Source organism: Lates calcarifer, linkage group LG20 (genome assembly GCF_001640805.2).
Source record: "Lates calcarifer isolate ASB-BC8 linkage group LG20, TLL_Latcal_v3, whole genome shotgun sequence".
Lineage (NCBI taxonomy): Eukaryota > Metazoa > Chordata > Actinopteri > Centropomidae > Lates > Lates calcarifer.
This window is the reverse complement of record NC_066852.1, coordinates 13422449-13442902: the sequence shown is the minus strand read 5'-3', so window position 1 is coordinate 13442902 and position 20454 is coordinate 13422449. Positions and strand designations below refer to the sequence as shown.

Genomic DNA, 20454 nt, shown 5'->3' with positions numbered 1-20454 from the left:
GGATGGTGAGAAGAATAGTGTTAGAAACCAACATGACCTAAGGCTGTTATGACCTGGCAGGACTATTATACTTTTGTCTTTTAAGAGTCTGGATTGTGTTAATGAGTTGACTTCCCTTGTAATATCTCTAAACAGAAATCAGTTTCAACATTTAACACCTTAGTAATGGTCATGTTGCTTGAAATATCCACTCAAACAAAAATAGAAGCAGGATTTACATGAGCAGAGGGTGAAATCACACTCTAATGACCCTCCTTCCTGCAAATGCTCAGTCTCACGCTGTGGCCAGTCAACCCAATCACCAGCCTCACTGCATTTGGCTAATACTGCTGGAAAAATGCTGGGGCAGAGCTGTGATAATGAAGTAACTAATAGCTTTGAGAGCAACTGTTTGCCACATTAACTATTATTGAGACAGTTTAAGTTCTACACACAGTCACATAAAATCTATTTTAATTTATAATTGATATTATTTTAGATGGCAAGCATGTTTTGTATTGAAAAAAATAATTTCCGACAAAAGTATAATAGAATATAAGTAATTATCCAGTCTCCAGTGTTAGTATCCAATGTCCCCCAAGTCTCCTTTTTGTAAATAACAATAAAAATATAAATCACATAATTTCCATTTGTTCCAAACTGATACAAATTAAAAACACAGTTTTCTGGCTAAGCACAATCAGCAAAGTAATTTAAAGTAATATTATCTGTTGTTGTTTATTGGTAAATTAACGCGTATGCTGTCTATTTCTAAATTCTCTAAAGAAAATCTTCATTGCTTTTTAACTACCAAAGTTAAACTATTAAAACATCAAACATGGACAATAACACCAGTTCAAACTTACCACCTGAACGCCTGAGTGTGTTTTAAATGCACTTAAAGCATTTAATCTGCAGCTTTACACTGACTTTCAAAACCTTTTCCCTAAATATCCAGGGTGCTGAATGAATTCACTGGACAATGCTTTTAGCTTCTGGACCTCCTTTCTGCAGATGAATCATTAACAGAGAGAGGGGTAGTCAATTTCCTTTAGCTAATGAAGTCTACTCACAGTTCACTCCTCCTGAACCAAAGTCATCACAACCTAAAGTATCAGAGAATGAGTTGGGAAGGTTTCTTTAATTTGAAATAATCTACTATTAGTTCAGCACTACAGGAATACAATCATGCACCTACTGTCACCAGCAACATTCAGAATATGAGATAAAGAGACAGGTACTTATTCCAAGTTGTGTTTACGGATGTTGGGTCTTTCGTATTACAAACATAACAATAATTTCTTCTCCAAGCACAAATTTTATGATGTTATACTTCAAGACTTTCAGTCAGTGATTTTATCAAAACCTCTGACTGATATTCAAGCTCATCTCATCTCAAACACAGCTCACATTAAGTGCAACATCACCATGTTCGTTTTATCAATGAAAAAATAAAATGTCTGTAAGTACTCTGGGGGCATACAGAAAGTTTCCTCCAGTTGTTCTTGGTGCCTGTGTCTGAATGTGCTTGACATCCAGTGATAAGTTCTTGCATTTTACCAGCAGAGCTGCAGCATGATACCAGGAACCCCTAGAAGCAATGGATTGCGCCAGTATGTTCTTCAAACAATTAGCTGTCTCCTTATGCTCTGATGAGCCAGTCTTCAATTTGTTGCTGAGCACTTGTCTCCAGATAAAACTATTTCGGTTTACAACATGTTGACTCATCTGTGTCCCAACCCAACACTGTTTATAAGACAAAATGTTAAGGATAAAAGCTCTATGCTCTAAATCTCTTTTTCAGTTTTGTTGTTTGTTTCAATCAACTGTTTTACAGTTGGAAGAAAATCATCACCCTCGCCATGAGTGTAAAACTTAAATACATTTCCCATTTAAAAGTACCAGAGACACAAAGAACACTTCACAGGCAAATATGTAACAACTTATGAGGAGTCGAAGTAACAAAAATTACTTGATAGAAATGGAGGTGATAAAAATGCATGTGAATTTAAAAATGGGTTGATAAATTATCAAGTGATTTGATTAAAACAGTTGTGATACTCATCATTCAGAATGCAAAATTGCCATTTATAATTTCAGGAAAGTGGTCTCAAGAGAGAAAGTAATAAAAATTAAATTGTAAAAATGGAGGTGATTAAAATGCTTACAAATTATTAATGGAAGTGATTAAATATATGTGAACTGAAAAAGAATGAAAAATTGCCAACTGATTTGATCGATTTTATTCATTTGATTTATGACAGTTTTGATCTGATAATCAACAGGAATGTATTCCTTTTTATTTCTGCCAGTCATCATTCAAAATACCCAACTGACATCAGTTATTACTTTTCCCCATCTTCTTCTTCTTCCCCTTCTTCCCCTTCTTCTTTCCTTTCTTCCCCATCTTTTTCCCCTTCTTCTTTCCATTCTTCCCCTTCTTCTTCATGTACTTCTTCCTCCTCAAAAGTGTGAGAAATAAAACATAAGCATAGAATGACTTAATACCACCATTCATGGAATAAAAAGTTCTTGTTCAGTTTCCAAGACAAGGTAATAATTCACTTTTGTCAGTTTATTATGTCCCAGCCTTATGCTGAAACAATTTACAAGAAATTTTCCCTTATCAATCAACTCTCAGTGCCCCATTATGACAAAGCAAAAAACTTAAATTTTTGCTAATTAATTGAAAAGAAAAATTTAGAAATATTTCAGTTTTTACTTTTATGATAAATTTGCAAACATTTCTAAAATTCTGTTTTTGCTTTGTCATTATGGGACATTAAGTTTAAGAATCTGTGGTAGTCTACAGCAAATATCATACTAGTCTACCCCTGCCTGAGGGTTTTTTGATCAGCATGGCAGTCAGGAGGTCCCACATCACTGCAGGAAAAACATATCTGCCTTTAATATATAATTCATTCATAAACTACTGAATTCCTTCCTAAATTCCTTGCGATTTTAAGAAAGTGCAAACAAATAATCAAATTATTAGAAAATGAAGAAAAGAAAAGTTCATTCTTTCCATTTGTTAACATGCACACTAATAACTGTGAGCTACCAGATTACATGGTTGGTACACAGAAACCTCCATATAAGGATTCATTTGTTTGACAAATTTCTTACTAATACTGTGTTAGTGTCATACTGGACTTAAGGCAACTACCAGTTTCTGACTTGTACATAATGTTCATGTCAGCACTTGAGTTGTAATAACAGGGAAATTTTCAGCAAACAACTTTTGTGATGGGCCAACTGGAACCTCACTATACAAGACACTAACCTGTGAGGGTCTTCTCCATGATTGTAGACCATCCCCTGTGTAGCATCCTGGCCAATCAGTGAACAAAAATACACAAAAAACTATGTTAAAATGTATCCAATGAATAAAACCAGATTTTATTATCATTATTATTATTGTATTTATGCATTTTTAAAGTAGCTAGTAGTGACCTTACCTGTTGGGATGAAATGGAAAATGTTTCATTATCACAGTCAGCTACCCCAGGGAATACTTCAGCATTGTCTTTAGAAATCTGTAATATCATCAAAAAGTGTTTTAAGAAATGTTACAAGACTGCAGGGAGCTTAAATTACCGTACTAACTATGAAAGTGTATGCCAGCATACACGTCCTCATACATGGCACTGAAACTTGAATCGGAGGACATCCAAATACAAAGCACTACAGCACTTCCACATCATTCTGTTTTTGCTTTTGCAGGGATGTTCATTTTAGCCGAAATGTTAAAATTTTTTAACTTACATGGCTTTCTGACATGATTTGTCTGCTTTTTTTACACGTTCGGACAGCAATTTCTTTAGGTGAACGACTGACTACTTCCGGGGTTGTGATTACGTGTAGCAGAGGGGCAGGTGCAGTCTGGCGCACCTGAACCCATACTTTTTATACAGGTAGAAAAATAAAATCTGAACATTAGATAAAGCCAGGTTCAAAATTCTTGTTTAATTTTGTTGACATATTACAGTCAAAGGTTTTCACAGAGGTGATTTTGGATATCACTACGTAAACCAGAAGATACAGTCAACAGCCATAAACAATTTTGAGAAAATAGCCTTGAAAGATATGTATTGTAATTGCAATCTACAGACACATATAGATGCTAAGTAAAAAGTAGTAGTATAAGCGCTAAGTAAAATAAACACTTGAATGTGTATTTTGGACATTTTCTTTCTACTAGTCTGAAAGAGAATGAAGTAAATCTCAAAAGTGAGAAATGCCTGAAAAACTCACCTCTTTTCTTAAAGCCTAAGTGCAAAACTTGATAAATTTCCCTTGTCCATGTCTGTCCATGTTGAGAGAAAAGCATTCTATTTGGGAAAAAGAAGATATTAACTAACATTAAACCACACAAGTTGGTGGAGAGAGTTAGTTCTTCCATGTAAGCTCTTTCAACAGTGCTGTAGATTCAAGCCAAGATGGAGAATGAAAACATCATTTGTTCCCAATCTCATCTGAAAGACAAATGAGAGGAAATGCAAAGTTTGCCTGTGACCTGTCCTGCTGGGATGCATGATACATCACGCTGAATTTAAAGGTGTTTCTTAGGTCTTTTAATGACCGTGGCCATATTATGTACTATAGATGCAGCAGTACCCCAATTTCTTTTCTACCAGGTGTTAGCTGTGTCTATTAAGTAAACAAAAGCCAATTTGGAAAATAAGATGCAGACCTCAAGAGCTGTTTGATCAGTAAGAGGAGAAATACCTGAAGGCAGGACTGCCTGGGGAACACTGGGTCAGTTGTCCCAGGCCCTGGGTTAAAGGAGGGCGCTTTGGAGATCATTTTGTCCTGGGGACAAGCAAAACTCCTGGCAGGCCTGCTCAGTGGTCTCCAGAACCTGTATTCCCAGAGCTGGAAACACTGCCCTCATGTGGAGGATAAAGCCAGTGATCAAATACAAATCACCAAGATTTACAGAGAAAGGAAAAACCTGAAAAATGAGTGGAGAAACAGGAAGACTGAATGGTTTGATAAGTATGAAAATAATGTGATTCATATGCCTTCTCAGTTACCTGATCTCAGAATCTAGAGTAAAAAGGCCAGAAAGAATACTCACGCTTCAAATCCAACTTTGTTAGACTTTGTGATGGTTGAACTGTTTTTATGCAGCACTTCTCTTTTCAGCCAAAAATAGAAAAAAATCAATTAAATTTGAGTCAAAAACATTTCAACTTTGTGCTGAAATTTGATTATAATAACTTGGTATGTGTGTTTTTAAATGATAGAGTACAAATCATACAACAAATATGTCACAATTTATAACACTAAAGGTGGCATGAGGTGACAGCAGTGCTTTAAACAGGTCTCAGCAGACGAGTGTTTAGTTTAAATAAATGGCAGTGAATGTTCACTTTGTGCACTTTTTATTTTGTTGTCTTTAAATGTCACTAATAAGACATAAAAGAAAATGTAGCACTAAATATTTTATTTGTTTCTTTCAAATGTCAGAAAATGACCATATGATCAATTTCCTGCACTTTCCTGCAAATCCATGAATTACAACTCATAATGTGTTTACTAATTTTCATAAAGGAATCATCTATCATAGATTAGATTAGATTTAAAAGCTGAATGAAAACAAAATTTGGTTTGGAAACAGCCAAATTGAATTTTTATCCAACGCTTTGTAAAATTTATGACATTGTTTGACATGTCAGTGGTGTCCTCAAACAAATCATTCATGTCCTGTCTTTTTCAGAAATGGCACGTATGTCTGAAATGTAACATAATGTGTCAAAAAATGTGAGTTGTGTGAAGAGTTCACAGTGAATGGATTTATCCTCACATGTAGTGTGGCCCGGGACAGATCAAAACACAGTCACACACACTGCTGCACTCAGCTGAAAAGGTAAGAATGTCTTTCTTCAATTCAGTAAATAATCTAAGTTAGTATAGAAATGTGCGTTTTGTTCTTCTTAAAGTTTTTATTTATCTTTTTTTTTTTTTAGAAAAGTTATAACTTGACTCATGATACATCATATAAACAGTAAGATAATAAATGCACAGTAATTAAGCTACCTACTGCTTTAATTTCTTCCTGTTTAAAGGCTTTTAAAAGTAAATAGTAAATTGTCCAAATACTGACATATGAAATGATTAGAGGTGATTATAAATATGGGATGACTAAGAATAGGTAATTTTGCTTACTCGCTAACAATATTTTGTGGGAATGAGTGCCATGAACACCTGTGCACTTTGTGATAAGAGTAATTTATGAAAGGTGTGTTAGTGTGTGTGTGTGTGTGTGTGCCTACAGCTTACTGAATGTAAAATGAAAAGTCATATTGTTCATGTCTGAGTGATTGGAAGGCTCAAAAATGACCTTCACTGCATCAGTCTTACAGCACACACAGTAAAATCATATGGGCATGGTGTGAAAATGATCTTTTCCTGTGTGTATCTCACACTCAGACAATTTAATAGTTTCAGACTGTTGCAACATTTGCTGATCTTGAGTTTGAGTAAATTCAAGATTCCTGCAATGCAATTCTGATGAAATGATCTATGACAAAACAAATGCTGCAGATCTGGATAATGTTTAACTTTTAAATACATTTTCTTGTGTCTAATGTTTTGAATGAATTTGAGCTGGTTGTTGTGTCTCTTGCTATTTTTGGAATTACATAGTGTTTACTGAATTTCTATTTAAACTCACAAGCTTTATATTTTTTTGTCTAGTGACTGTGCTTGTGTCAATCATACTATTTTTGTGTGCTGACAATGATTACAAAATGTCTTGATTAATAGGATGTCTGGTGCCACCATTCTGCTGTTCCTCCAGAGCTTGTCACGTAGGAAACCGCTAGAGCCTGAGGGTGAAGTGTCCAATTTTCGGCGTTGCCTGACCACCCTCGACCTGGTAGCTCTGGGGGTTGGCAGCACACTGGGGGCCGGTGTGTATGTGCTGTCGGGAGAAGTGGCCAGAGCTGTGGCTGGGCCGAGCATCATAATCTCTTTCCTGATAGCAGCAGTGGCCTCCATCTTTGCAGGACTATGTTATGCTGAATTTGGTGCTCGTGTTCCCAAGACTGGCTCTGCCTATCTCTACAGCTATGTGACTGTGGGAGAAATATGGGCTTTTATCACAGGCTGGAACCTGTTGTTGTCTTACGTTATAGGTAAAGATAATGTCTCTCTGAATACATTTGTAATAAGTGATGGATGTTTAACTGTTGTCTTGGAAAATCTCCATCTAAATAAATTAAGCCTCGATTTCCTCAAAAACTTGGTTTTATTATGAGTCTCAATTCTAACATAAGGAAAAACATTTACTAATCTCTTTGAGAAATTAGCCTTTTTTCCTCCTGCTTGTTTGCTGTTTTTAAGGAACATCGAGTGTAGCCAGAGCATGGAGTGGGACCTTCGATGACCTCATTGGAAATGTCATTGCCAACTCTCTGGGCAAACAGGCTGTGATGGATTTACCTGGATTAGCTCCCTACCCAGACTTCTTTGCAGCTGGTCTCATAATGCTCTTGGCAGGCAAGTTTCATGATCCAATTTATCATTGAAATGTATGTGTAAAAATGAAGGACAAAAGTGTAAGATAATAACATTATATTGTTGATATATATTAAGTATCTTTCAATTTTTGCTGAACAAGGCTTGACTGTTTTCACAGTCATGATAAACTTTATATTTTTTGTGTGTTTTCTTTCTAGGGATTCTTGCATTTGGTGTGAAAGAGTCAGCCATTGTAAATAAGGTTTTTACAGCAGTTAACATCCTGGTGTTGCTGTTTGTTATCCTCTCTGGCTTCATAAAGGGGAACATCAACAACTGGTACATCAGTGAAGACTCTCTCCTAAATGGATATGAGTATGTATCATACAACATTTCCAGCATACCACACCACTGTGTCCAGGTTGATACTGTTAATTGAAAATATTAAAGTGATTGTGAGTTATTATCAGTCAGTTTGTGGATTATTACTGAGTGACCAAACATCATCATGTCTGTTCTCTGCAGAAACCACACATCACTGAATGAAACCTCCAGATATGGCAGTGGGGGATTTTTCCCTTTTGGCCTTGAGGGAACTTTAGCAGGAGCAGCCACTTGCTTTTATGCATTTGTTGGATTTGACTGCATCGCTACAACAGGTAAGGTAAAGGAGGTCCAGCAAGACAATTTCAAGTGGAAAAAAAGGATCAGAATGACTTTCAGCTGCAGTTGGGTGGGACATAATTGAGACATAAACATGTTAAACACATATATTTCCAGTTGTCTCAGCGCAAATAAACACTAAACAGTGTACATAATGTACACTCAAAGACCTTTTACATGTGAGTATATAGTAAACAGTATATATGTCGTTGGAATGTACAGTGAATTTACATAGATACACTGTAAGTGCATATGGGGGCATAGCATAATATACAACACAACAAATGAGTATAAATTAAAATGTGTTTTTCTTTAGGAGAAGAAGTTCAAAACCCTCAGAAGTCAATCCCACTCGGCATTGTTGCGTCCCTCCTCATCTGCTTCTTGGCTTACTTTGGCGTGTCTGCTGCCCTGACTCTCATGATGCCATACTATTTGCTCAGTGTTCACAGCCCGCTGCCTGTGGCCTTTACGTACATCGGCTGGGGCCCTGCAAAGTACGCAGTGGCTGTGGGATCTCTCTGTGCACTGTCAACAAGGTATGAAATGCAGTATGTCATTTGCAAACCTCATTCTATTCCAAAAGTTGAATTTAAGAAAATAGATTATTTTACTTAAATTGTGTGTTAGAGGCTCATCAGCAAAAACTCAGATATACTCATACATACATAGCACTAATCTGGTCATACTTATCACTCAAAGCACTTTACACCCCTACACACATTCACACAGCGCTTGTTCTATATACATATGAAGCACTCTAACACACACACACACATACACACACCAACGGTAGATCAGGGGAAATTGGTGGAAATCTTGCCCAAGGATACTTTGCCACATGGATTGGAAGAGCAGGGGATCGAACCACTGACCTTCTAATTTGGGGGCAACTCGCTCTACCTCCTGAGCCACATCCCGTTATCATTGGCTAACATGTAGAATATGTACAGAGCATACTGTAAATGAAGATGATTGGAATCACTATTAACATAAACAACCAAATGGTCATTGATGGAGTTATTTGAGTTATTGATGGAGTTATTTGAGTTTTTGTTCCACAGCCTACTGGGATCAATGTTCCCGATGCCCCGTGTTCTTTTTGCTATGGCCAGGGATGGACTCCTCTTCAGACCTCTCAGTAAAATGAGTGACAGACAAAGTCCTGTCATAGCAACCCTGGCTTCAGGGATTGTAGCAGGTAAAACAATTAATTACAAGACATAATTATTTGAAGTCTTTTATTTGTATTTTTGTGGAATTTTTAGTCAGTTCCTGTTTTGTTTTGTTATATAAACCTCCTCCTGTTTTAACAGAAGGTGCTCATCCTCATGCTCACTGCACAAAACGGTCCATGCACACCACACTGATTTGTTAATGTCTAAATGTATTTATTTAGTTCAGGGACAATATTTGGCAAAAGGTTAATGTTTTCCTTTTCAAGCTGTACAATACAGAGCTGAGTAAATCTGCAGAATATACGTGACAACTGCTGAGTTAAAGCACACAGTCCATCTCAAACTGTAAATACACTTTCTCTGTAATATCCTGGTCTAGATGTGTTAGTCACGTCCTAAACATTAGAAGCATATATGTTCTCCAGCGGTTTCAGTTACATAAATTTTATGTATTAGAAAAGTGATAAGTTGATGACCTAAAAAATATTCACAGAAAATGTTAAAACTGTATATCTCTCTACATACTGCGTGAATTTTGCGTATTAAATCACTGGTTAATCATTTTAGACTAAACCCTGGGTGAAGTTATAGTTTAAATATGATTTAATAAAATGATAATAAGAGAGATGTTATTTAAGTTTATTTAAATAATTTGTATTATCATTGTTCATGCCTTTTCAGCTATCATGGCGTTATTGTTTGACCTGAAGGCGCTGGTTGACATGATGTCCATTGGAACCCTCTTTGCCTACACACTTGTTGCTGTATGTATCCTCATATTAAGGTATGCCTCATCATCAGTATTCACTATAATGAAACATGTATGATATTAATACTGCAGTAGTAGTGTGGAAAACCTGGCTAAATATCACCTTTAGGTAAAACAGTTACAACAAGAGTGCTACTGTCAAAATGTTTTGGTAAATGAGCAAATAGTACACTTTGATTGACTGCCATTATAACAGCTTGCTGATACTGTGTAGTCTCTACATTAATTCCATTTAATTACCTTCAGTGGTAAATAAGATTAAATTTATGTGGAAATAACATAGGAAATAACAACGAAACAAGAATAAAACCCCCTGAACCTCCTGTTTAAGTCACAGCTATATCAATATATAGAAATAAATGTTATATTAAACCTATGCCTGGGTACATTTATTTATATATCCTCACTTTTACAGATATCAAGCAGATCTCAGCGATGATTCAAGCATCAGCAAACCAGAACCCTTCACAGTTAGCGGAGTAATATATCCTCCTTCACAAGTCACCACGAGGACATCAAAAAACGTGTCTGTTTTAACAGTTTTTATCAGTAAGTGATCTCCTTAACATCATCCTTAAGTATTATGCTGCATATAGATGATTTCCATTGTCAATTATCACTGGAACTTATATTGTTCTCCTCAGTCTTTTTAGCTATCATCCTAAGCCTCCTCATATCTGGGGCTGTAGAATCCCTGCAGGCTCTTGAGTGGTGGAGTTTAGTTTGTGTCTCTGTGATCGTACTGATGCTGATCCTCAGTATCCTGATCATCTTGAGACAACCACAAAGTACAACAACTGCAGCTTTCATGGTAAAGCTACCTCATCTATCTTAAGTGCTGGTTTTCTGGGAATGCATCCAATGATGTAGTTTTTCATCCAGTGGCATGTCATTATTGAGATTATAAACTGTCACAATGTTTCTGCTTTCTCATATGTACAGGTTCCTTTTGTGCCATTGCTTCCTATTTTCAGCACCTTTGTCAATGTCTATCTAATGGTTCAACTTGGATCAGACACATGGATCCGCTATGCAGTGTGGATGGCTGTAGGTATGTGAACGACATCACCACCAAACACACACTTTCATTCAACAAAAATATGCAAGAAAAATCAAATAATATGAGAATGACCATTGGTAATGTAACTTTTCTTTCAACAGGTTTAATCATCTACTTTTGTTACGGGGCTCACCACAGTGTGCAGAAACAAAGGCTTCAAAATTCACACAACCGAGTCAGTATTCACAGTATTTCCACCACTATAGTGCAAAACACTGAACCTGGACAAGATTATATTGACTAATGTGACATGACTGACTGATAAAAGCATTCAGTGGGTACAAAGCAAAATGCTTTAATTTCAATTAAAATGTGGCCAAGGTCAGAAAGTTGAAATTTAATGTCTAGAAAAGTTTTTTGAATATACATATAATTGAAAAAATGTCAGTGTATACACAACTCAGTTTGACAGTATCAGGTAAACACTGTAAATGAATATGGTTATTGCAGTGTGTAATTAATTAATTTTTAATCATTTGACCACATTTGGTTGAATTAAATTATGGTATTTAGGTTCCCTGCATTTTCCTTTATAGGTGACATTGTTCTATGTCTCCCAATTATTATTATCATTATTATTATTATTATTTACTTTTTTTTTTTTTTTTTTTTTTTTTTTACATTTATGCAGTTTAGCTGATACACATGTCCATATATAACATATACATATATACCCTAATGCTGTGTTTCTATCACTCTCTATTATCATGTAAACTGTAATAATTTTGTGATATTTTGTCAAATAAACATGACATTTAAAGTTCTGGGTCAGCGAGTCTCCACATTCACGCCTCCGCCTCCTCCTCCCTCTCTATTTTCCACATAAAATAATGATTGCTCCCACTGCTCGCTCTCTCTCTCTCTCTCTCTCTCTCTCTCTCTCTCATGTGTTGCCTATGCATTGAAATCGCTTGCGAGAACCTTGTTAACCCATACCCAGCGCCCACATATTTTGATCAAGTGCCACATTTATTTACAACGCGTGATAGGAACTCATGAAAGACGCCTTAGTTTAAGGAGGTACCGTTTACACAGCGCACCATGTGAACCCAGCCAGCCAATCAGAGGGCAGACTGCAGGAGCTGTAGCCAATCGGTGACTCGCGCTGGAGGGGAAGCGCATTGTTCAAAAACCAAACGCAGTCGGGTAAAATAACTCAGCTGAGGCTGTTAGTTAGTCACAGGTAGCCTGATTTGATACAGGTTTAACCCAGTTTCTCCAGTTTAAGTCTAGTACTCGAGTCCTGGCGATTTAGTCAGTTATTTCAAAACATTTAGACACTGGAAACCAGGCGCTCGTCGCACTTCGGACTTTTGAGGTAAGTTAAATTACTTTACTTTTTAAGGTGGGTCATCCTGTGCTTAACAACAATAAGGTCACAGTGAATCTGTAATTATGAAACAATAATATGAAGGTTCTTCGTGCAGATAGTGTTATTTTGGTGAAATAACGTTGCAGATTCTCGTGTACGTTTATGCATAACGTTAATTTTATGTATTCACACACTCGCCTCGTGTATATGCTCCTTCTATCCAACGTACCAATTAGCTGAAGGACAAATAGCCCAAGTCAGCGTATGCATAAGAGCTGTCATTGCTCTCTTGAAAACCTGAAATGCCCTATTTGATTGAAAACGTTTGAGGACATTCATCGTAACTTGTTTCAGTTGGGAAAAAAGGTTCATTAACATATTTATTGGTTTCCGTGATGGAGCTGTTCTGCACCAAAGCTAAACCTGTCACGACAGGTGATAGCCTGGGAAGTAATTTTCCTGTTTGACTGCTTAAGCAGGTAGTGTTTGGCTTTGAAGGGCAAAGTAGGTTTCATTCAGTATGTGTGTATTTTTTCAGCTTGTTTCCTGACACACCTTATTTTTTAGTAATCCTCTCCTGCAGTGAGCTTCTGCCTAGAGTGTAAAAATTAAAGACATAACACTTAATTATATCAGTCAAACTTGTTCAACTGACAAATAGTGAAACTAGTGTAACAGAGCAGTGCTGACAGGTCTTATTGAGCCCTCATATGTGCATTTTCTTCATATCATTGTGATGCATATATGCAAATAGAGATTACAAAGTGGCTTTTTCCATGGATTTTGATAGCTCACGGCTAAGATTAAATCATGTTGAAATATGCGATTATGTCATACACATGAAAATTTGTCTTCTTGCAACAGGTAAGCATGGCACTGTCTTTGTCCTCCCCTTGTGGATGCCCCTCTGATGAGGATGAGGAAATGGCTGTGTTTGAGTCTACGGCAGCAGAACACGGAGGCCTGAGCAGACCACGTCTGCCTGAGATCTCTGTCATTTCCCCCGGCCTGGATCCGCGCCCAACCACTGCAGAACCGGTGAGAGCTGACAGGAGTATGCTTTGTTTTTGAATGTCTCTGCAAAGTGCCTAGTTAAGTCTTCACTGTAAACAAATGGAAGTTTGTTTACATTCCACATTTCTCACTGAAACACATTGTGTGTGTTCAGGCAATTAAACAAAACATGTTGAACACATTTCCCGGCGACAAGCCATTAAAGATATTTTAAAATTGTTTGTCTAGAAACTAGCAGTGAAATCTGGACTGGTGAGACAAGGAAGTGGTGAAGAAAATACTGAGAGGGTGAAGGTTTATCTGCGCATCAGGCCACTTACTGAGACGGAGAGAGAGAGAGGAGAAGAACAGGTAAGACTCTAAGTGGCAGGATCAGATGTCACCTTTCAGTTATTCATGATAACTCCAGTTATACTGCATGTGTACCAATTGTTAAAATGATAGCTCTTAGTAAATGAAGTGCATTCATTGGTTTTAGTACATCTGCTCACTGTACTCACTGTTAATTCTTCTTTTAGGGTTGTGTGGCTGTCCAAGATGAGGGGACTCTGCTACTCAAAGCTCCAAAGGAGTCTCAGAACATGAGGACTGCAGAGAGGGGCATCACCCAGAGCATGCACAAGTTCAGTTTCTCTAAGGTACACCTGTGCTCAGTGTTTACATATTGCTGAAAATGTTGATGGACAATATGGGCAGATGGGTGTGAGTAGCAGCGAATGTCAGTAATAAATACTGAAGAAGCTGGAGTAAAAATATTATTTAATCACATACTCATGTTGTTTTCATTATCCATAGATCTTTGGACCAGAGACCACACAGCAGCAGTTTTATGAGAGCACCATGAAGACAATGGTGAAAGATGTGCTTCAGGGAGAAAATAGGCTCCTCTACACTTATGGTGTCACCAATTCTGGAAAGACATACACAATTCAGGGTAAGATTTTATTCTTGTACTAATAATGTTTGACCTGGATTTGATTGCGATGTTATGAAATGGATTTGTTTGTGCTTTTTTACTTACAGGCAGTGGTCGAGAGACCGGCCTCCTGCCCCGAGCTTTAGCGTCCCTGTTCAGGAAACTTCAGGGTCGTCTCTACGGTGCCATGGACCTGAAGCCTGTCATGTATCAGGATGTGAGACAGCTTGAACCCGGTGAGGTCAGGGTGGAGGAAATCCGCAGAAACTCTCTGCTCAAAGAGGTAAACAGAAGAACCGCTTTGAAATGAAAAATGCAATTTCCTTGTCATTACAATGTGCCCCAGCTTTCATCATGCCATGTATATGTTACTAATGTTCTTTTGTCTTATAATCCTGGCCTTTCCTCTTACTGCAAAGTCTAATTTTCAACAGCTCATCCTGAACTTGGACACATAGATACAGATTCCTTCCAATTCAATTTTTTGAGATTTTTTGAATCTCTTGTACAACTTTTAAGTAGTTGGCTCAGATATATAATGATATGTCCACATACCTCTTAACTGAAAGCAAAGATCACTGACAACGTACGAAGAAGTGTATTTATCCAATCAAGTGCAGAAAGATTGTATGTTTATCTCAGAGTGAAGGAAGGCCTTGTTTGTCACTCCTGTAAGTGGATGTTATTTAAGGAGATGGAATGGAGCCTAATTATCTTTTTGAAAAAAATACTGTGTGTCTGTTCTGCAGCTTTTGAAATCTCAAATATAAATCTCCAGCAGCTGTTAAATAAACAAATCACACATCAAAAAGTGGAAGGCAATTACAATCTCAATGCCATTTCAAAGGGCCTTTTTAAAAGTCATATCTAGGTTCTTTTCATGTTTATATTGGCTGATTTACTTTTAAAAGAATTTGAGTATTTTCTTGCACAGACAGGAGCTGACATACTCAATTTATATGTTACAGGATGAGAATTTGACCTCTCGCCGAGTTGGTACCACCACAAACGGGGACAGCGGCTTTGGAGGACTCTCCTCAACGAGTAACATTGCCAGCCAGCTGGAAGGTGAGGGGGACAGTCGGACCTTCATTTAAAGTCACATCACAAAACAGCCGCTGAATGTTGGCCCTCGTGAACAGATGCTAGTACACTGACCGTCGGATCAGATCCTGAGATGCGTTTAATCGTGTTTTGAAATAGTTTGAAGTGTGACTATAGTTTACTGTCACTGTAAAAGCCTTTTCCTTTGAAATATGACACACACTGATTGTTGACTCTTTTTCTCTCTGCAGACACTGACAGTGTTTGTCTGGAGCCGGACAGCCTTTCTCACAGTGGAGGGGATGACCTGGAGGAAGGGGTGCAGTTCTCTATCTGGGTGTCCTTTTATGAGATCTACAATGAGTTCCTGTATGATCTGCTGGATGCTTCACCCTCCCTGCAGCCCAGAAAAAGAGTCACGCTGCGGCTTAGTGACGACAAGCAGGGCAACCCCTATGTGAAAGGTAACACAGGAATAATACAGGAATCATATTTAGTACATTGAATTAGTTTAATTACCATAGTGTATCACTTAGTGTTAGTGTGTTTACTTTGTTATTACTTGGAGCACAGAAAATATGTTTTGTCACTTCTTCTGCTTTTCATGTTGCAAGAATGTAATTTTTGCTTCTTCCTCTTGTTATGTCAGACCTCACCTGGATCCAAGTCCGCAGTGCAGAAGAAGCATGGAAGATTCTGAGGGCCGGACGTCGTAACCAGAGCTTCGCCAGCACCCACCTCAACCAAAACTCCAGCCGCAGGTAGGAGCACATTCAACCTTTCAAAACCTTATTTTGATTAACTTTGACTGATCTGTTTGACTTGCACTTATATTATCTCTAATCAGAAATTTATCACTTATTCAGCCACAGCATCTTCTCCATCCGTGTCCTGCACATTCGCCCTGAGGCAGATTCAGGCCAGGCCATGCACATCAGCGAGTATGTCATCTTAATTTCACCTACTTGGATGTCCCTAAATTTCACAGGTTATCTGTGGGTCTTGAAGTGTTTCCCTTAAAAAAGAGGCCTTCAAAGGCATTGAAAAACATTTTAAATATTTCTTCCAGCTGTCTTATTGTTTTTATCGATATCAGTTATTCATAGTGAACCCTGCAGAAACCCTGATTTCAGTTTTGGTTTATTCAGATTTTTGTATATTATATAACAGTGCTGTGTCTCCTTTTTTAGACTGACTGTGTGTGATCTGGCTGGGTCTGAACGCTGTAAAGAGCAGCGTAATGGTGAGAGGATGAAGGAGGCCAACAACATCAACACCTCCCTTTTAACGCTGGGTCGCTGTATCGCTGCTCTGAGGCACAACCAGAACAACAAGTACGTGTTTAACTATAACTTGGAATGAAGATACACCACCTGTGATTGTTTTTAGATATTCCAGGTGGCAGTGGTTGTGTAGTAAATCATGGAAAAATAGTTAACTGCTCTGGGCATCCATTAAGTGGACCTTCTGAGTTAAGATGATTTTGTCTCACAAGTAAGATATTTGAATGTGCTATTTGAGAAAGATTGATTTTGAAAACTTTCTAATATATCCACAGATCACGACCCCCTCAAGTGGTGCCCTTCAGGGACAGTAAACTGACCCGGGTGCTGCAGGGTTTTTTCTGTGGCCGGGGAACCTCCAGCATGGTGGTCAACATCAATCCATGTGCCTCCATCTATGATGAGACCCTCCAAGCCCTCAAATTCTCTGCTATTGCTACCCAAGTAAGACACAGTTGTGTATCCATCTGGAATTTTTAGAGTGACTGACTTAGGGATAAGCCCAAAGACAGATAAAATATCCCTCATATCATTTCAGCTGGTCCATGGCCCATCCACAAAGACCAGAGTGGCCTACATCCTGTCTCTACTGCGCGAGCCCACAGGAAATGGTAATGAAGGGACGGTGCTGGAAGAGGAGGAGGATGAGAGTGATGTTGAAGATGGAGATATCACCATGTTAAATACTGAGGTAACTTCCTCTAACATCATACATGAGAGCTAAATATTTACTGTTTTTTTTTTTATCTCCACAACCACTTCAAAAACACTTATTTACTTTGTGATACATGCTTATCTATTTAACAGTTGTAAACTGTTGCCATTAGGCTTTCAACAGTAGTGTTTTGCATATTTAAATGAACATCTTAATGACGCTATTAAGATCAACTACAATTGGAACCACTCAAGCAGTGAGTGTGTAGAAGGAGCGTTTGTAAATTTCGTTGAAAATTTCCTCATTGTGGGACTAATAAAGGATTATCTTATCTTATCTTCAAAACACTTGTCCAGTGTTCCTAACAGCTGGCTGTGCTTTATTTAGGCTTTGCTGCAGGCCATTGACGTTCTGAAGAGGGAGGTGCAGCGCCAGCGGGAGGAAAAAGAGATTCTTGAGGCAAACGTGAGAGAGCAGGTGGTCTCTGAAATGATGGAGGTCATCACTGGCATGCAAGATGGTTTCAGGTGCGTGTGTGCTTCATTTAAATCAGAATATTTGAGTTTTTAAGATGCCTTTTTAATACTCACCAAGTTGCATTGAGGACATACATTAGAAGCATTTCTAACAATGTTTTAGATGTGAAATGTTTGATAAAACTTGTACTTTGAGAAGAAAATGAAAAGTTAAGAAAATGTTGGACTTTGAGATGAATACAGATATTTAGTTGTAATGTGTGTTTTTTTTTTTTTTTTTTTTACCTTTTTAGTGAGACCTTGGAGGCAGAAAGGGCTTTAATCGAAGAGCGGTACGAGGACAAGATAACCAACCTGCAGAAACATTTGAAGAAATTCTACAGCCAGGAGCTGAAGGTGAGAGTTCAAGATCAGCTTCAAGTATCAGGCATCACTTTCAGGCAGTGTTTCAGTACACATGTAATCTGTAAAATCGGCACTTCAGTTAAATAAGATATTTCCCAAATACAGCGAGCATCCACAATACTAATAAAAAGATATTGGAGTCTATGTGCTATGAATTTTCACTAGTTTATTTCTATTCATCATTTCTCCCAGGAGCGTGATCAAGAGATTGAAGCTCTGTCCGCTGCCCTTGAGAAAAACAAAGAAGCTGGATCAGGCCCCACGTCGGAGCCACAGGGAGACGCCCCTCGACGTTCTCAGCGCCTCACCGCCCAGACAGAACTCTGCAAACTGCGCGCTGAGCTTGACCAATGCCGCGCTGAGCTCCTCACCAAGACACAAGGTAAGAGTCTGACTGGGAGCTTGCTGTGATTATGTGTTGATGTTAGGATATTGTTAATGGTAGTTGACTATCTTGCTTTGTTTGCCCCCCACAGAGCTGATAAAGCTGAAGATGCAGCTGGAAGTGCCAGGTTCAACAGGCACTCTCACCGGTGCTGCTGACCGTAAGCTCGAGGAAGGCCAGCGGGTCAGTCACTGCTGAACCATTTAACACAGTTTTGTTTTTTGCTGCATGCAAGTCTCCACCCTCATAAAGACTGAAATTTTGACTCTTTCTTAACAGAACCTGCGACAACTGCGTCTGGATTTGCAGAGGCTGGGGTTGGACCTTCAGTCCGGCGAACGAGCCTGCTGTCGCAACACAGGAGGGGAACGGCTGCGGCAGGCATTAAACGCAGCAGATGAGACACTTGTAAAACAGGTACAACCACGGACATATATTGTAAAATACTATGTAATTTATAATGTTTTCCAAACTAAGCTTAAAATTTAACAGAGTGCTTCATCTTTTGTATTCTGAGAGAAAGTTTTTGTCCGTGCAAAGAAATGACTCCAGGCCTAAACTGAATTTACCCAATAAAGGTTTCATTTATCATTTTAGTTTGATAAGACCAGTCTCAAATTAGAAATTTTAAAAGGCTTTCTCTCCACTGCAGACATAAAATATCAGTAGCCAAAGCTCAGCTAAAAAAAGTACTGAACCTGACATACTGTTGTCCCTACAATTTCAGTTAAGGCAGAGTTTTGACAGTAATTATATTTCTCTTCACTTTGCTGCTGATTACGGATGTTCTAACTTTAGAGACACTGTAATTAATAGTATTTTAAAGCAGCGTCTGTTTAAAGTGCAATTTTCAATCTAAAACACTGTTTTTCTCTCCCTCTGCTCTCTTCACTAACAATCTTGATGCACAGCCAGCTTTTAAACTAAATCTAGGTTTCTAACATCCACCAGGTGAAAAGTGCAAAGCATGTTCAAGAGCTGCATTTTGCTTCACTTAACCTCCAACCTTATCCTTCACCTCCCCCCTCTGCGTTCTTGTCTAACCCTGTTGACTGACTTCTTCTTAGGACCAGATCCTGGTGGAGCTCCAGAACGGCCTGATACTTGTCAAGGCTGACTTAAGGCGGAAAGCAGACACCCTGGCTCAGACACAGGCCACCCGGCCCCAGCTGCCCCCATCCGGCTTTTCTGCCCCCACCACACCAGGTTCCTGTAAGAAGAGGGGCTGCGGGGCTGCCGCATCATGCGATGCTGAAAACAGGCCTCCTCAGAAACGCCCCTTTTTCCAGTCTCTGTTCCCGACACGCACTCCAACACGTAAATACAACACTTGTCCTGTTGAAGAACCAAACGTCACCCCCTACTCACGGATCTTGCGGTCTCGCCAGAGGTCTCCACCTCCCAGCCCTGTCACCACCCCCCGTACTCTGAGGGGGAAGTACTGAATTAGTTAAAGCCTCAAAGGAAGTGTGTCCTTTTCAATATTATGCAAAAACAAAGTCATACTTGCTGGTAACTTTATAGTATTTTTATATTTTTTTATATGCATGTTCACTTTTTGCAGTGCGGTTAACTCTTGTTATGCCAAATACAGTTATGTTCATGCCAGTAAAACAGTTAATGCTTTAAATGAGGTTGCAGTATATTACTAAGGTAATTAAAGTTCTCTTGAGCAGTAAAGCTGCTCAGTGTGATAGTTAAGGGCTGCATGGTAATAGTGCATGTGTGTGTATTTAACCCTCTCTGCCTCTGCAAGTCCTTCACAAGCCTTTGCTGTAAATACTTTTTTCTCTCAATAAAACCTATGAAAGCACATTTTAAAATGAAATGTATTCAATGCACTAATAT

At 38.4% G+C, this 20454-nt stretch overlaps 2 protein-coding genes across 3 annotated transcripts; both read left to right on the top strand.

The window, feature by feature from the left end:
- The first annotated feature begins 6751 nt into the window (after positions 1-6751).
- Positions 6752-11360, top strand: zgc:175280 (cationic amino acid transporter 2 family protein). The gene is made up of 11 exons (XM_018691036.1): positions 6752-7121; positions 7330-7485; positions 7665-7821; positions 7972-8105; positions 8426-8648; positions 9174-9310; positions 9969-10071; positions 10472-10605; positions 10701-10867; positions 10999-11107; positions 11218-11360. The coding sequence occupies exons 1-11, from the start codon at positions 6752-6754 to the stop codon at positions 11358-11360; spliced, it is 1833 nt and encodes a 610-aa protein (XP_018546552.1).
- Positions 11361-12229: 869 nt separating this feature from the next.
- kif20a (kinesin family member 20A) lies at positions 12230-20419 on the top strand. 2 transcript variants are annotated; one of them, XM_018692359.2, is made up of 20 exons: positions 12230-12434; positions 13293-13466; positions 13671-13793; positions 13961-14080; positions 14238-14376; positions 14466-14641; positions 15327-15426; positions 15654-15866; positions 16052-16163; positions 16269-16343; positions 16593-16736; positions 16961-17129; positions 17224-17376; positions 17728-17867; positions 18110-18212; positions 18414-18603; positions 18698-18789; positions 18886-19023; positions 19518-19557; positions 19674-19812. In XM_018692359.2, exons 2-19 carry the CDS (start codon positions 13299-13301, stop codon positions 19545-19547), a joined length of 2385 nt encoding a protein of 794 aa, XP_018547875.1. In that variant the 5' UTR covers positions 12230-12434; positions 13293-13298; the 3' UTR covers positions 19548-19557; positions 19674-19812. The 2 variants fall into 2 exon arrangements, with proteins under 2 accessions (XP_018547875.1, XP_018547874.1); XM_018692358.2 differs by lacking the exon at positions 19518-19557 and having other exon boundaries at positions 19674-20419.
- Positions 20420-20454: the final 35 nt, after the last annotated feature.

Excerpts from the sequence above, each read along its gene's own strand:
- zgc:175280 (XM_018691036.1), top strand. The coding sequence starts at position 6,752 with ATGTCTGGTGCCACCATTCTGCTGTTCCTCCAGAGCTTGTCACGTAGG. Across the intron at positions 10,606-10,700 it reads TGTTTTAACAGTTTTTATCA|TCTTTTTAGCTATCATCCTA; the intron begins GTAAGTGATCTC and ends TGTTCTCCTCAG. Across the intron at positions 11,108-11,217 it reads TGCAGTGTGGATGGCTGTAG|GTTTAATCATCTACTTTTGT; the intron begins GTATGTGAACGA and ends TTCTTTCAACAG.
- kif20a (XM_018692358.2), top strand. The coding sequence starts at position 13,299 with ATGGCACTGTCTTTGTCCTCCCCTTGTGGATGCCCCTCTGATGAGGAT. Across the intron at positions 14,081-14,237 it reads ACAAGTTCAGTTTCTCTAAG|ATCTTTGGACCAGAGACCAC; the intron begins GTACACCTGTGC and ends CATTATCCATAG. Across the intron at positions 15,867-16,051 it reads GGGCAACCCCTATGTGAAAG|ACCTCACCTGGATCCAAGTC; the intron begins GTAACACAGGAA and ends TTGTTATGTCAG.